General features: G+C 41.3%; 1 protein-coding gene across 1 annotated transcript in view; it reads left to right on the forward strand.

Moving 5' to 3' along the window:
- Nucleotides 1–13,559: 13,559 nt before the first annotated feature.
- Nucleotides 13,560–16,292, forward strand: part of LOC120548216 (cGMP-dependent protein kinase 1) — an 88,343-nt gene continuing 85,610 nt past the window's right edge. Inside the window, exon 1 of the mRNA XM_039784302.1 lies at nt 13,560–14,158. Coding sequence (XP_039640236.1) covers nt 13,902–14,158 — 257 coding nt within the window. The 5' untranslated portion in view covers nt 13,560–13,901. The remainder of the gene's footprint in view (nt 14,159–16,292) is intronic.

Raw genomic sequence — 16,292 nt, forward strand, 5'->3', positions numbered from 1 at the left:
CCATGTGTTGTGTGTTACCTACATGCAATCAGGGTATGTACACACATACCTACAGTCAGTCAATCAGGGTCACAAGAAGTATCAGGAATTCCTACTGACCTGATTGTTTTGTTACTTAATGACGACTCTAAATTACATCTGCTTGGGAGACAAAAGAAAGTTTGGTTAGCCGGCTCAACTGCGACCAAGAAAATGATAGCTCAACACTGTTCCCCCCCCCCCCACTCGCTTTGTATAAAACTGGTTGGCGTATTTTGTAGACATATTTATGCTTGAGCTCTCTACAGCAAGCATTAACGTAGCCAAATCATCGACTATAGACCTATGGAAAGGTGCAGCAGCACAGGTATCAGTCCTAATGACCTCAGCATCACAAGAAGTAGAGAAGGGGGCGACTAGGCAAGGTGTGATTTCTTTTTTTTCTTTCTTTTCCTCGGGGTGGGGGGGTGGGAAAGGGTGGTTGTTCTTGTTCAAGTGTGTTTGTCTGTTCTGTTGTTGTTGTTCAAAATGAAAAAATAAATTAAAAAAATTGATCATTTAAAAAAAAGAAGTATCAGCATTCAAAAACATCAAGACTCATTTTATATCCTTTTTATTTTATTACAACTTTTGAGATGTGGCGAGGTCAGGAGAAAAACAACACTATCCTCCAACATCAACAAACTTTGCTCTGAGGAGACTTGATGTGATCAAAGCACTGCACACCCAGAATGAATATGGCTGCTGCTGTTCATGTGATGACCAGAGCTCAGGCAGTGCTGTTACGTTGGGATACGGTTTGTGACATTGCTCCCTCTACCTCCCATAATCTTAGTGTTGGAGCAGGTTCCTGTCCGAGCTGGAGTCGTCTCAGAGAGCGACATACTGTCTTGCAAAAGTCCGTGCCATCTGTCCACAGTCCTCGCCACCAGTGCTGGCACAGCAGACCGGACAAATATGGATGTCCTCGGTCTTCTCACCAACCTGCGAGGTCGATTTTTAATGCATCATCCTTGAACAGACTCTCTGATCTCTGGCTGCTGAGTAGATTATTTTTGTTAATGGATTTATGGAAACAGGCCATGTTGCAGACATGTTTGGGGGAGCAGATGACAGTTTGGCGCTGGGTGGGTAAATCAGAACTTTCTTGCTGAAAACAGCTGCCTTCTTTGTTTGGAAACCAGATCCAGAACAATCACAACAACTAGCTCAGAGATGCTAAAAATGACATGAACTACTACGACTACCATTTGAAGTCGCTGTTCCATTATCTTTAATGTGACTATTATTGTCAAAGACAATTTTCTGGAACCCTGTGTAACAGACAATAAAGTATTATCTTATCTTATCTTATCTTATCTATTATCGCCACTGTTCATCATATCCCCAACCGGCACCGTCAGACACCGCCTACCAAGAGCCTGGGTCTGTCCGAGGTTTCTTCCTAATAGGGAGTTTTTCCTCGCCACTGTCGCACTGCTTGCTCTTGGGGGAATTATTAGAATTGTTGGGGCTTTGTAAATTATAGAGTGTGGTCTAGACCTACTCTATCTGTAAAGTGTCTCGAGATAACTCTTGTTATGATTTGATACTATAAATTAAATTGAATTGAAAAAGCTCTGTAGAGCCTGGGGAAACTACAAATCTGGGATCGTCACTATAATTGACCCCTTTTCACATCACACATATTGATTTGAGCAGCTTTAAATGTTGAACTTTAATAAGTATTTGTGATATAATGCAGAAGTTGCTGGATATTACATTCTCTTATATTATATATATTTATATTTCAATCCAGGGCGTCCTGGGCTCCTTTGGAGAGACGATAACGTTGCACAAATTTCTGATTTTTAAGTTGACCGGGTTAAATCTGTTGGAGGAGTTCGTTCTGACGCCTGGAAATGATGACATTTTTTTTACCAAAACTGCACAGTAAATGTAAAATGGCTGACTTGCTTTTGAGTTTGGGGTAAAGGCCGCACCTTTGTGCGTTGCTCATAGCAACCGCAGCAGCAGTGTGTGGCCTGGTACTGTCCCGCTGCGGTGTCAAGTCCTGTCACATAAACTCACACAGGAAATGATCATTTGCTGCATGGCCTTGTACCTACAGTATAGAGCACATGGCACATGGTATTATGGAAGACTAAGATTGGCTTTCTTGCTGGTTATTAGACCATTTCACAACTTTGTGTAAAAGCCCACAATAATAAAAAATGAATGTCTCAGAAAATGTTCCTTTTTCCATCAGTATACATCACATGTGTCAAACTCAAGGCCCGCAGGCCAAATCTGGCCCCTCGCACATTCTGATCCGGCTCGCATATCAATTTAGGTTCACAATAAATTTTGGCCCGCCTAGTTGTGCGCCAAACCAAAAACATGGGAAACTTTTTTCAACTTGCAATTACACAACACTCAAAGCAGAATTTGGCAAATTTGCTGACTTTGAGTCTCAGAAATCCCCCCAGAAGCAGAGAGTTTGCATATTCAGGCTGTGAAAGAGGTTGTTGTGAGTCAGCTGTGTGGTAGCATACTTAGAAAATATAATCATTGTTTTGATTGATTTACTAAATTCTAGGATGGCTTTGGAGCTTTTTTGCTCACTTTTTCAGGGCTTTATATGGACCAAACTGTAAGAAGACTATATGATACATGCAATAATTGAGTCAAAGATATTTTACTTTTTCGATGAAATAAAAGCATGTCAAAAAACTATACATGTCTGGCCCTTGGTGCGATACTTTTTTTCCAGTGTGGCCCTTAGTGAAAATGAGTTTGACACCCCTGGAATACATTGAGTCAGAATCCAGACCTGAACAGGCTCTGAAAGGCCCATCAGCAGGGAATCAATCAATGGAGAGTGATTTTGAAATATGGCAGCCAATGCAACGTCGACTGAAAGCGAGCCTCCCTCCTATTCTCTCCTCCTTTGATTATTCTCAGTGGGTTGGGGAGTAGCACTGATGATAATTCTTGTATTATCGTGCTTCGTATCAAGTACCGCTGTCTGACTGCCTACTACACGTGGATTATTTTCAAACGCCAAAAGCCTCAAAAAGCCAAGAGCGGCCTTTGATCCATGATGTCATTGTGACTTTTTAGCTTTGGGGATGGCATTTGAAAAGAAGAACAAAGCTTTGGTCAGCAGATGGGGAAACAGGGAAATGCCAGCGATAAATTCAGACTGTGAGGTTTTATGTAACACTTTACGTGACTGTCATGTTAGTTCAGAAAGTTACAACACGACCAGGGATAATAATAAAAAAGACCACATATAGAGAGTGATGAAGCTGTTAAAGCCAGAGAGCATGAGTGTCCCTGAGCAAACTACTGGATCACTAGGGATACTTTTATAGTTCCGTAGAGCACCAAAGCACATTTCTGAAGAGATCTCAACCCATCAAACAATCAACTGTTATTTTAAACGTCTTACTCTGAATCTGATGTCCTGTAGCTGCTCCATTTAGGGATTTAAAAAAAACTCAAAAGTAGAGCCTGTAAAGGCAGGTTTATTCACTGTCTCATCTTTATTGTATTTTTTAAAAGCTGATTTATGTACCTGATCCTCTCAAGTCCACTCTGTTAAATAATCATGTTTTTTTGGGGGGCTTACCTTTTGCTCTGCTATAAAAAAGAAAAATGGGTTTGTGGGACAAATGCTATAGATCAGATAAAAAGAAAGGTATATATAATGATATAGCTTAAGAGGCAATAATGGTGGAAATTAGAAAAACGCTGCAGCTGAAATCTGAATCTATACTGGATGAGTGTATCCACTGAGTGATGCTGTTTGTCTTGATGATCATGTATGAGGTCAAGGATAATGGAGGCCTGCATGGCTGATTTACTGCAGCACACGCAAATGAAAAGTGAGCACGCCTGGAACATGAAGACGAGGAGTGTTTCCCGGCTGCCATGTTTGACTTTTAGCCAGATATCTTCAAGCGTTTCTTCAGGCTGAGTCATCCACCATTTTTTTTTCCACAGCGGTGAACAGTGATGTGAGCTCATCCAGAAAACATGGTCAGATTTTTACTGGGGGTCTATGTATACTGTACGCTGGTATGTACTATAGGCACAGATTTATCCAAGCATCTATGAAGAATGTCTCTCTGTTTCTGTTAATATCTCTCACACTAACTCTCTGCAGTGATATCCAACAAAGAGATGGCCACTCAGCTCGTACATATTACATTAGTGAGCAGTTGCCTCTGGAGGCCTGTTCAGTTATTCTGGGTGAGCTCCTCTGGCGCCATGTGATGTCGATTGAAAATGAAGCGGGCGTTGCTGGCTCCTAGGCAACTAGGCAACTACAACAAAGCGCAAATCAGGAGGAGCCGCAGAAAAGATCTCAATCTCTCTTAATATCAATCAGTGTTGTCTTTGTTATTCAAATATGGAAATGAGCCAGGTCCGTCTTGCCGAAGGATGCTTTCTTGAATCAGACATCAAAGCAGATCGGTGCATTTAGCTGCCAAACGAAAATCATTGATGTTTTTTTTTTTATTATTACAGTCACTCAAATCTTTTCAACAATCAAACTCTTAATGGCAAAACACTGACTCACACCAATCTGAACAAGACAACAATAAGAACAAGACAAAGAGATGGAGAAGAAGAAAAGATGTTCCAGTGTTATTTCGGTGGTTGAGGGGATCTCAGCTTGTGGATGTGATTGAGAGTATGGGCATTTTTTCTTTCTTCTTCCCACCATGGGCTCTGAAGTGACAGCTGAGACAAGACGGCGTGTCTTTCCTTTTACCCAGTGTTAGCACTCAGCCACGGTGGGAAAATGTCAGTCAAAGATGTGAGCCTTTTGGTTTGAACCACACCAACTGTCCTTTTCAACTGTAATCTCTTTGGCAGTTCTCTTCATTGTATATACAGTGGGATCTCAGTTCTTTGCTTTGAGTGTGACTGTGATCTTAAAATTACTTTTTCATTTTAAATTTCTCCTCTTTGCCTCAGATTTTGTATTATCGGACAGTGTTCATTAACAGGTCCTATAAGTGCTTTTAGACACTCTTTTTACAGCACCTACCAGTCAGCGTGACGGTAAATGGTTTCACAGGGAGGAGGGGGGATTCTTAACTCCGTGCACTCTGCTGACATGCTGCAGGTGGTGGCCTGGTGAATATCCAGCTGAGCCAGGAATGTGGAGGCCCTTAGGTGTAAGGATCAACCGTGCAGGCAGGAGAGTGTTTTCCTAGAGCTACTATTAGTGTATGAAATAGTATGACAAATGTTCAAGTCATTGTTTGGAACATTAAAGCACCATAATAGGCTTCAGAGCATACTACACTGCTAGGTCTTTAGGTCACATTTTGAGAGGAGTTTAGTTCAGTGACATGCTGAGGATCATCTTAATGTTCCTCGTACCCCTGGGGGTCTCCTACTGATTTATTGCTGTCCCTCCTGACTGCCTGTGTCTATCTTTAGCTGGGCAGACTTTTATGAGCTTTTTGAAGGGAAAGCGTGCTGTGGCACTGTTGTCAGAGCTTGCTCCAAACGCTTGGACCTTCCTCCGCAGTGACTTCACGTCCTTCCACAGGTTGTGCAAAGCTTGCTTACTTTGCTGGGAACCCTGCAGAGACAGGCATATGCCGAGGAATTCAGGGGTCCAATAGCTGTGATTTTAGACTTCTATGGCTCACAGCTGCTACTGTCTTCTAGCTACACAGTGTGGAAGTGTTGTACTTAAGTGTAAATATTAGTTACTTTTACTTAACTTGACTGTTTCCATTTCATTGCGCTTTTTATTCCACTGCATTAGTTTTTTTATTCAAGCTTTAGTAAAAGTAATTCTACAGATTACGATTTCACACACAAAACATGCGATGCATTATTATAAACAACCTGACTGTATGTAAAATTAGAGCTGAAACGGTTTGTGGATCAAGAGACAATAAGCAAGCGAATATTTCTTGCTAATTTTTATCATGCAAAATGCCCAACATGTCATGGTTCCAGTTCTCAAATAAGGATTTGCTGCTTTTCCTTGCCTTAAATGACAGTAAACTGAAACATTTTGTAGTTTAGACTTTTAGTTGGACAAAATCACTCTGGGCAATGGGGAATTGTGACGGCCATTCATTGACGTTCTATGGACAAAACAATGAATTGAGAAAACAATCAGTAGATTCATTAAAAATGAGATTTGTATGTAATAATATTAAGTAACATTATTAATGCAGGACTTTTTTAATAGAGTTTTTTTTCTTTTTACGGTGTGGTACTGTTACTTTTATGTGAGGATGTGAATACTTCCTCCACCACTGCTACCTGACTTTGCTTCTCCATTATGCAGGGAGTTACTAACAGCTACTGATGCAATCCTCTTCTAATAAGAGGAGATGCCTGCTTTTAAAATCAGGTTAGGTCAGGGCTGGATTAATAAATATTCTGGGAATACACTATGTCTGCTCAGAGAGCTTTATGGAGCTATAGGAGCAGACAGAACCTTTGATCTCACTGAAGAGGTATGATGCTCGCTTTCAGACACTGCCATTGGTCACAAGAATCTCAGCACGCCTCCTTTCATTCATATATTCATAATGCACACAGTCTGATGGAGGACAATATAACCTTCAAGTGCTCAAGTGGGATTGAATTATAGTATTTAAAAATGATAATCCACGTGCAAGGCTGTTTTTAAACCTTCATTTTTCATGTTGCTGTCTAAATGGATGCAGTTATATTATTGTTAAGCAGCGTAGAAATGGTAACAGAGACTTTTAACATTTATTGTTATTTTTATATGTCGGCCCATTTTGGCAATCTCTTATAAACTGGACAGTTAAAACATGTTATGAAGCTCTTTTGAAGTATTTAGTCTAGTCTAAACAAATGAATGAATAAGCCTGCATTAGTCGCTTGTTGTTTTAAGATCTGATCTGTTCTTCTGAAGATCTGTTCTTATTCATACTGTAGTATTTATTGTGTGTGCTCATTATTCTTTCACATTCCTGCTGTCTATATGTTTGTATTATTTTACTTCTAATTGTATGGTCTGAGAATCCCTCTGCATGTTTTTCATTTTAAAGCTTCTATTCTGATGAGGTTTACTGCCTTCTATAAATGCTGTTAAGTAGGAAAATGAATGAGGTCATCAATAACCATGCGCTTTGGTAGAACATTTGTCTTTCCCCTCGCTTCTTGTAGCAAATTTCTTCTTTATTTCTGCTGAAGAAACCTCCTAAGTTACATCAAACATATTTCCCTTTTCATAACAGGCGTTCCCCTGAAGCTGAATAACGGGCATAGGTGACTTGCAAAAGCTTTACAAGAATGTCATTTTAAGAGATAAGAGGAGGAACTTCTAACAGCATTTCACAGATCTTTTGGGCACTAACAACAAACATCCTTTTTTTTTTCAACTGACCACACATGCAGAGACTCTGCCAAACAAAGAAAAAAGTTACAGTGAAGGTAGACGCTGGAGCTGACTAGTTTTCCCTTACACTTCGATCTAGATGCACATTTTGGGCAGAAGTAGTGACCTCAGTGAATTCGGTCAATGTCCACAACTGTCATTGTACTTAAAGTTTGCTCTTTTAAATCATTATTACCAATATTATCAGATACACTCTGTATTTACCTGATTAGTGAGAGTATTGTCTAAAAACCTCCTAAAAACATACTGATTAAATAACTTTTTTCATACTGACAGTTTAAAACCAGAAAACTATTCGGTTTTTATTTTGTTTTTTAATTGTTTGCAACAGCACCTTTGCCATTAAAGCAACACCAATGCACTTTTCCTCTTCGGTCCCCCTACAGGTTGGAAGTGGAATTGTCCATTATTGCTGTCTCATTCGAACTACCGATCCGCTACCTGATTTGGCAAACTTACATATGGCGTTTTTCCTTTACATGGCACCTGCTCGACTCGACTCTATTCTACTCGGCTCGACTCGACCCGGCCACAGGGCCCCTTCCTCCATTTTCCATTGCAGATTTAGTACTGCCTCATGCCTGAGGCGAGCGTGGCTGGTCGTCATAGCGACGCCGCAGGAAACTGACGTGACCTAACGCGACACACACACAGAACGTCGAAGGTGTGTTGTTTTTTACTCTTGGCATGTGGCTGTTGCCAGAAGACAAATTTTGTTTCAAAAGAAGCTGGAGGCAGCAAAATAAACAAAACACCGCTGGCTAAACTATTTAAAAATGGCGGTTTTGTTCAGGACCCCCCCGTCTGTCACTAGCAATGATGACGCAGTGATTAGTGACGATTCTCTCTGACCAATCAGCAGTCTGTGGGTTTTCACGTCACCTTTTGGTATCGGCTCAGCTCGCTTGGAACCTGGACAGAGGTGATACTAAAAAAAGTACCTGTTAGCAGGTACCAGGGACTTTTTTTCGTAATGGAAAATTTCTTCCCATAGAACATGTTTGTGAATATTTATAAACCCATCAGACTCGTTAGGGGGTATCTATTTACATAATTCACAGGTCAATATATGCTCTACCAAATGGTTGAGAAGATCATTATAGGGCTGAGAAAACATCAAACTGTTACCAGTAAAACCAACTCGTTAGGCATTGTGAAAAAAAATTGTGCGCAAGATTTATCTCCTAACCCTCTTGTGTTGGGCATATAGCCTCCATATGGTATGGTTTACACCGGGGGAGGAACGTGCTCTCTCAAACTAGCTTCCATTAAACGCATTCCTTGTTAACAGCCTGATAATGGCATGCTAGATCCCAGCACTCCTGTGATGTGACTCATCACTCAGGTGTGTTTACAGCTTGTTAACCTAGAAAAAGAAGCCTCTTTGGAGACGGACTACCTCGCAATGTAAGTTTCGAGCTCCAAGAAACCGTGAAAGCAGCTCATCCTCTCAGGCGGTTATTCATCGCAAATGTGTCTCAGGTGACGACCTTTTCAAACATGTGCTTTCGCTAACACAAACACAAAGAAAGAGAGGCAGAGGTGGAGAGAGTGAAACAGCATCCATATGTGTGTGTGTGTGTGTGTGTGTGGCTGAGAGGCTTGAGGTGAGCTTAAGATATCAACTGGGTCATTTCATTTCACACAAAACCATCAATTACACCCCACCTCTACTACCTTTACTGCTAGCCTTTATTAGTTTGTTGCTTTAGTGCAGCAGCCTGAGGGATGAGAGGGATTCTCCACAGCTTATGTAACGTGTCTTTTCATTCAATACATCCAGGGCTTTGTCCATTTCTCGAGGAATAATAGTGTGATGAGTGCAGATTCCAATCCTGATGCAAAATGAGAACATTTCTGTAATGATAACACCACACCCCCTTTTTTTCCTTGCTGCTCCTTGATGTTAAAGTGTCAGACAGCTGGGGACAGGCATGAAGAGAGACACCTCTGTTACACCCAAGAGTTGTCGGAGGAGCAAAAAATAATCCTGTTTCGAGCAAAAGATCCAGAAAGATGAGCTGATTTAGAAGCGATCTGGAGTGGATTTGGTGAAATCAGGCAGAGGGAGCTGATGACGATATGTGTGTCTGGATGTCTTCTCCTGTTACCATGTGTCCGATTTGTTTATCCATAAAGCAAGCCCTTTTAGAGCCATTTACTTATCACGAAAACATCAGCGGACTAAGAGTGTGACAACAAAGCCAAATCAAAATGTGTCTTTTTTTTCATTTACTAATACCACTTTATTTTACATCACTGAAACAACAGGGCATACAAATGAAATATCTATTGTGTGCAAGAAAATTATATTTGACACACATATACTATGTGTAAATGTGCTGCAAATAGACAGACAGATAGATACCACATTTTCAGGCAAATAAAGAAACATTGCAAAACTGAAAAAGATACAGGCTAGCTCACACTGAAGTTTGTCAGTTTGTTTGTATTTTGAAAGTATTTTGATATTTATAATATCTGCAATAAGATCTGAATCATGCAACTAAACTAAACTAAACTTAAATCATTCTTCAATCAACTTGAGTGTTCTGTATTTGCAGCGTGTTTCTTCATGCTGCACATGTTGTCAAATTGCTGATTTAGCCTGTGCTTTATTTCTTTGCTGTATTTTTTGCTTTTTGTATTGCCAAATTGGGGATTGCTTGTGTGAGCCCTCAGGGCCACCATACACATGATGAGGTCATTAACAATGTTAGTCACCCAGCACACCTGGAAGATGAGGGGAATGCAGCATTCCAACCAGTGACCCCTAACCTCCCGTTCACCTCACAGAAAAGACATTTTTTTCTCTCTGCAACACCACAACTAGAGCTGATTCTCACAGTCATGTCATCATTGGATCACAGTACTGGAGTTTTTTCTCATTAGACTTTACTTTTCAAGCAGCATCTAGTGCTGAAACAATTACATTAATTGATTAGTTGACTTACAGAAAAATACCCAACAATATTCCTCTCAAATGTGAATATTTTTTAATTTAGGTAATATCTTTGGGTTTTAGACTGTTGGTTGGACAAAAGAAGCAATTTTGAAGATGGCAACTTTGTCTTTATTTTGTCACATTTTATGGATCATGCGATTAAATGATTCACCTTAATTTATTTGGCCTCATAGATGCAGTGGAATCTAGCTGTAAACTCACCGCTGACATAATCACCTTTTAAGTTGAAATAGTGAACTTGTTGGCAAACTGTTGCCTAATTACACGTCCAAAAGATACGGAGCAACATTAGCATTCACTTGTAGTTGTGTTTCTGTCCACCTGATGAATGTAAGTCCAATATTCACTCTACTTACATCATTCTCTAAGTTGCTAACTTTGTGACAGCGTTGACAGCAATGAGAGTGAACCAAAACAGTAACATTTCAGGCCGTAAAACCAAAACGAGTTAAAAGATGCTGAAATATCTGATATAGCCACTTTAAAGATGATTAGTCTCCTCTTAAATAATCTATTGCAAGTCCAGTTGAGAATCTTCCGAGATTCATTTATAGATTAATTAATTAATAATAAAAATATTTGTTAGTTGCAGCCCAAAAAACTGTGAAATACACCTTCTTCATCTTCTTTATTTCTGCCTTATCTGATTTTGATAAAACTAATACAGGAAGGCAGGAAGGAAGTATCATCATTGGGTTTGCTAAGTCAATTTCCTGAGCTGTGGTTCTATCCAGTGTGAGCAATCTGCAACTCTGGATATGCTATCATGTTACCATGTGAGACTACATCGATGTGATGTGAAGTTGGTGTATGATAATGTTGCTAAAGTGCAAGATTTGCTGAAGTGTTTTACGGGACTGGAGAGGCTTCAAAATAGATTGCCCCGGGCTACAGCGTCTCTCCCGTCCTCGTCCCAGGACGTCTCTCTCCGTCTTTTACCTTCTCCCAGTGTTCATATCACCTCTCCTGCGATGGCAGGCCCAGGCAGGCGGCCAGCTGGTGGTGTCTCATTGGGATGGCAGGACAGACACAGAGAGCACAGTAAGATGTAGAATCAAAGACATCAGGGGCTCAAGGGGGAAGATTCTCCAGAGACACAGCAGCATACCTCTCCTACTGTTGCACTTAAAGTAATCCCTTCTAAGGTTTTCATACTAGCATGATCATGTGTGTGTGTGTGTGTGTGTGTGTGTGTGTGTGTGTGTGTGTGTGTGTCTGAAAGGATTTTAGCTTTGTGAATGGTTACATAAATCTTTGCATGCAATTGTGTGCGTGGGTGATAGTGATGTGCAAGCATATGTCTGAGTATACCCAAGATACCTCTCTCTATTTCATCTGTGTGTGTGTGTGTGTGTGAGTGTATTACAGGAAAACAGTGACTAATGTCTGCCCTCTTCTCTTCCGTAAGCTGATCTGTCCCTGAGGCGAACGAGAGGGCACCGTTTTTTTCTCTGCCCAGAGATGCTTTAGAAACACTGCAAAGACAAGCACATGAAGCCTTCAGGACAGCGCGGCCAGACTCAGCAATTGTGAACTCAATGGCGCCTGTGAACGTCCACTCCGATGCACAGTCAAGAACATCTATCTCTGGGTGCCATGAGGTTAACCTGGCGTCCATTACCTAACTCACAACATCCAAGGGAGATGACCCATGTAGTGCTCAGACTACACAAGCTGAAACTGGTAGTGCAGCATTACTCACTCTGTGTAAACACGGGAATAGTCGAGTATGGAGGCAACACTGATACACCTTTTAGGCCAATGAGGCAGATATAGTCATGGCGATGATGTAATGAGTGTGTATAGGTACAGGTGGTGATAGTGGGTATCGATTGTGGTAATAACATACGATCAAAGACATTGTAGATTGATGATATTCTGCATCTTTTTGTCCAAATGCATGAATGCCCTTTTCTTGATTAGGATGTCATAGTGCTTTTTCCGTGCATCTCCGTGGATATGGATAGGGCCACAGAAGGTGACACTTAATTTACCACTGTTGTAATGGGCACAGTGTCTGCCGCATACATAATTAATCAATCACTGTTTTCCACATTGATAACAGCACGATCGGGTCCTCACCTTGTCTTTGAGTGCTGATTGCATTCACTTTGCCGCTCACCATTACTGTGAGACACACTCACAGAGTTAAACAGCAGTACATAAGCTGATCATATGTGCTTCATGATGATAACCACTGCAATGTACACCTGTTAAGTCTCCACAGTTAAGCTGGTTATCACAAGTCTCACATGATGGCAGATGAGGGTGAGGACCAGTTATGGTATGAAAAAAGACCCATACAGCCTCGCTTTCCAGCAACAAGCATTTGTCTCTAATAAAAAGTGGTGGAATAACAAGATGCAAGCAGTAGACAAGGGTGAGATATGTTGAACGACACCAGCAAAGGGAAGATCTGTTCACTCTATTTTTAACTCGGAATCTTAATGAAACATCCCCCTAGCGCCCATGAGCTCCCTTTTCCCCCCTCGATGAATTCATTGAGTTGAAACAGATTTAGGTAGCAGAATGAAAAATGGTACATAGAAATGTCTGGCTGGGTTTGGAGATTAATATTACAGCAGGAGAAGCGATGATCTATTACTGAACTGTCCGCGCGGCATACTGAGGATGAAAGTGATGAGCACTGTCGCCAAAGTATGTAATTACTGATTACTCTCATCAGAAGGATAACAGCATACAAATCTGTTGTGTACATTAACTTTGCTTTATGCATACAATAACAGACACGTCTGAATCATCCATTTGGTTGTTCGAGTCTGAATTTCTATCTGTAATGTAGGCTATACACTTTGTTGTTTGTCAAATGGGCCTGTTTCATTATCCATGCTTTATTTTTATTTTTTTAACTTTCTATATTTGTTTAATCATTTGAGTTCAGATAATAACATCAATAGGCTACTACTTTAGTGCAACCTCTCTAGCCTATAAAGGCCATTTGCCTGATTACTTTAAATTCACTGATGTGTGCTTACACCATATATAAAATGTGACCACTGCAAACACGTCCACTGTCCTATGAAGGGAGTGCGGGACAATTGATTTTTTTTTTTTTTTTTTTTTTGCAATAGGACAGGGAGGGGAGCTCATAGGGGGCTCGGGATTGTGCAGATAGATGGTAAACAAATATTTGACAGCAGCAGCGCTGTGCTTTCTCTGTGATGTGTTTGCAGTGTGAGACGGTGAACTACAGGAGTAGTCTCGGCTCTTTAGTACCCAGTTTGACGGTCTGCGTGCGTCCTCGGAGAGGAAGAGCTGCTGTAATTGGTTTCTCAATGAAGGATCATCAGCAGCTCCCCGGAGGCTCGGTGGACTGTAGCGAAGCGCTGCTCGATCAACCGTCGGCTCCCCGGCTTTAAACACCGCTTTGCTCCTTTCTTCTGCAATACAAACACGTGGACGGAGGATTCTCGGAGCATCATCTTACTTATCGTATTTAGAGGGGGATTTGTGTCCGTTTTCACAACCTGTGCGAGTGCTGGGAGTTCATTGTTTTTGTCCGTATCGCGGAGAATCGCGGCAAAGTTTAACGCCGATTTAAACATGAGTGACCTGGAGGACGACTTTGCCAAGATCCTACTTCTAAAGGAGGAGAGGATACGGGACTTGGAGAGGCGTCTGGCGGACAGGGAAGACGAGATTCAAGAACTCAAGAGAAAATTACACAAATGTCAGTCTGTTTTGCCCAGCGCTCAACTTATTGGACCGAGGACCCGCAGGGCACAGGGCATCTCCGCGGAGCCTCAGACACACCAGGACCTGGCAAGGCAGGCGTTTCGGAAATATGCCAAGTCCGACTGGTAAGAATGTTTGAGCAGGCATTTGTACTTTATTGCTCCATTACGCCCCTATGCCATCTTTAAAGATCTTTCGGAGTGTTTTCCCTTCACTACCAGAATCAAAAGGTTTGCCATGGATGGTTGTGAATCTGTTATTTATAAGGAAGCACAACTCTCTCTCTCTCTCTCTCTCTCCACAGAAATAAGATTAAGACATGAATGTGCATGTGTTGATAGCAACACTCTACTCACACACACACACACACACACACACACACACACACACACACACACACACACACACACACACACACACACACACACACACACGTTCTAGTGACACTTCAGTGTTGTATCTACACAAAGCTTTTCTTTCTGTCTGTTCTACCTTTTCTTTTTTTCTAAATTGGAGATGGAGACGTTTGCCATGAATGGACGAGCACTTTCATTCTTAGGGGCCGATGACGCAGCTCCAATGCGAGCTTCAGAAAGAGCTCCTAATTGATCAGATCCATCATGGCAGTCCCACAGGACACAGACAGGAGGAAGTGCGATGCATTATTGGCTTTTAGTAGCTGGACGCTGAGGACCCGAAGTGCATGTCTGAGGATATTTAATACTCCATTAGAAAACGCTTTGTTTGACCATATGCTTCCTTCATCACCTTTGGGTGCCCGTTTTAGCTTCAGGGTATGGTTGTCCTGATTTTGAGGGTTTCAAAGGAGGCCTGAACCTGAATAGTAATAATGAATTAGTATCTCATACTTTTCACGTTGTCTCAGTCTATTCCTTTTGATTTTGCTGTAATTACTTCCAGCAAAAAGTTTGACATTCTCCGTCTTCATCTTTTAATTTATTTTCAACTTCATTTCTATTATAACAATCCAATCAGGATAAATCATTTGCTATATTGATATCACACACACAAGCAGACACCAATCTGCTGACTCAATTATTGCAATAGACAATAGGGTTAATTTTATTAAGATGACTAGACAATTTCCAGTCTTCATTTCAACTGCAGACAGAGCAGATCCTCGTTTGCACTCATTAACTGATAATCAGTGTGACTTCAAACTAACACAAACGTCTGCAGAAAGATTCCTGAGACAAGAAAAATGAAATAACAATATTTGAGAATGAAGTATGGAGGTCATGAATGGCCTAGGTTCCTTGAGAAATAATGACTAACAAGCTACATTCAAGACAAAACTAATAAAGTACTTCTCAGCCTTTCAGGGTTCATTCTGAAAATAGTCAAATTATGCGTAAACTCAGCTGATGAGCTGATGTGCTTGAATGGCCTTTCAGTGGACAACTTGGCTAATTGCACAAGGCCATGAACTCTGTGCAGTGAAATGGTAGTAAACCTGCATTTGTAAAAAATAATAATAATTAAAAAAAAAACACCAGTAAGATGATGTGATTGCTCTCGGTGCCAACGGTGTCTGGAGGAGTGGCTCCACCTGCACCGCTGTGCCCGCTGGGCTGCCGCGGGGTCAGAGACGGTGTGACCCCCATTAGAGTTGGGACGTGGCACCAACCGGGGTACCGCCCTGCTCATCGGATTACCGCAGCATGGAGCAACGGATCCTGTTTCTATTGATCTGCATAGGAAAAGGGCTGAGCTGGATGGTTAGAGAGGTGAAATTTAAAGCGCAGAGGTGCTTTGAAGGACAGTGGGAGGGCCTTTTGATGATTGGAGGATGTGGGGATGCAACACTGGACTGGAGAGAGCCTGAAGGCTCCAGTCACCTGCAGTTTCCTGATATGAAGGAAACGTTGCTGCTGCTCGGGCTTTGTGCCCTGCACCCTCCTTCCCTTGACAGACATACAAGAAAATATGATGGTTTTTAGTTAGCTCGGAAGAAGGCTGCCTCGACTTTATTAGAACTTTGTATTTAGAGAGGAGCACAATAAAACAAATCTTTTGGGGGGCATATATAAAGCTATTATTTGACTGTAATGACTTAAACAGCCAATACACTGTTCGTTGAACAGGTGTTCCTCACGGTTCCTTTATCTCGTGTAATGTCTCACAGAAAGCTTATATTTTATACTTTTTTATTTCTGTGATGTCTGAAAACAGGTTTAGCATTGCTTGCAAAGCTGCTGATGTGTATTTGTTTTACTTGTTGCACACAGGACTACTGCA

Source organism: Perca fluviatilis, chromosome 19 (assembly GCF_010015445.1).
Source record: "Perca fluviatilis chromosome 19, GENO_Pfluv_1.0, whole genome shotgun sequence".
Lineage (NCBI taxonomy): Eukaryota > Metazoa > Chordata > Actinopteri > Perciformes > Percidae > Perca > Perca fluviatilis.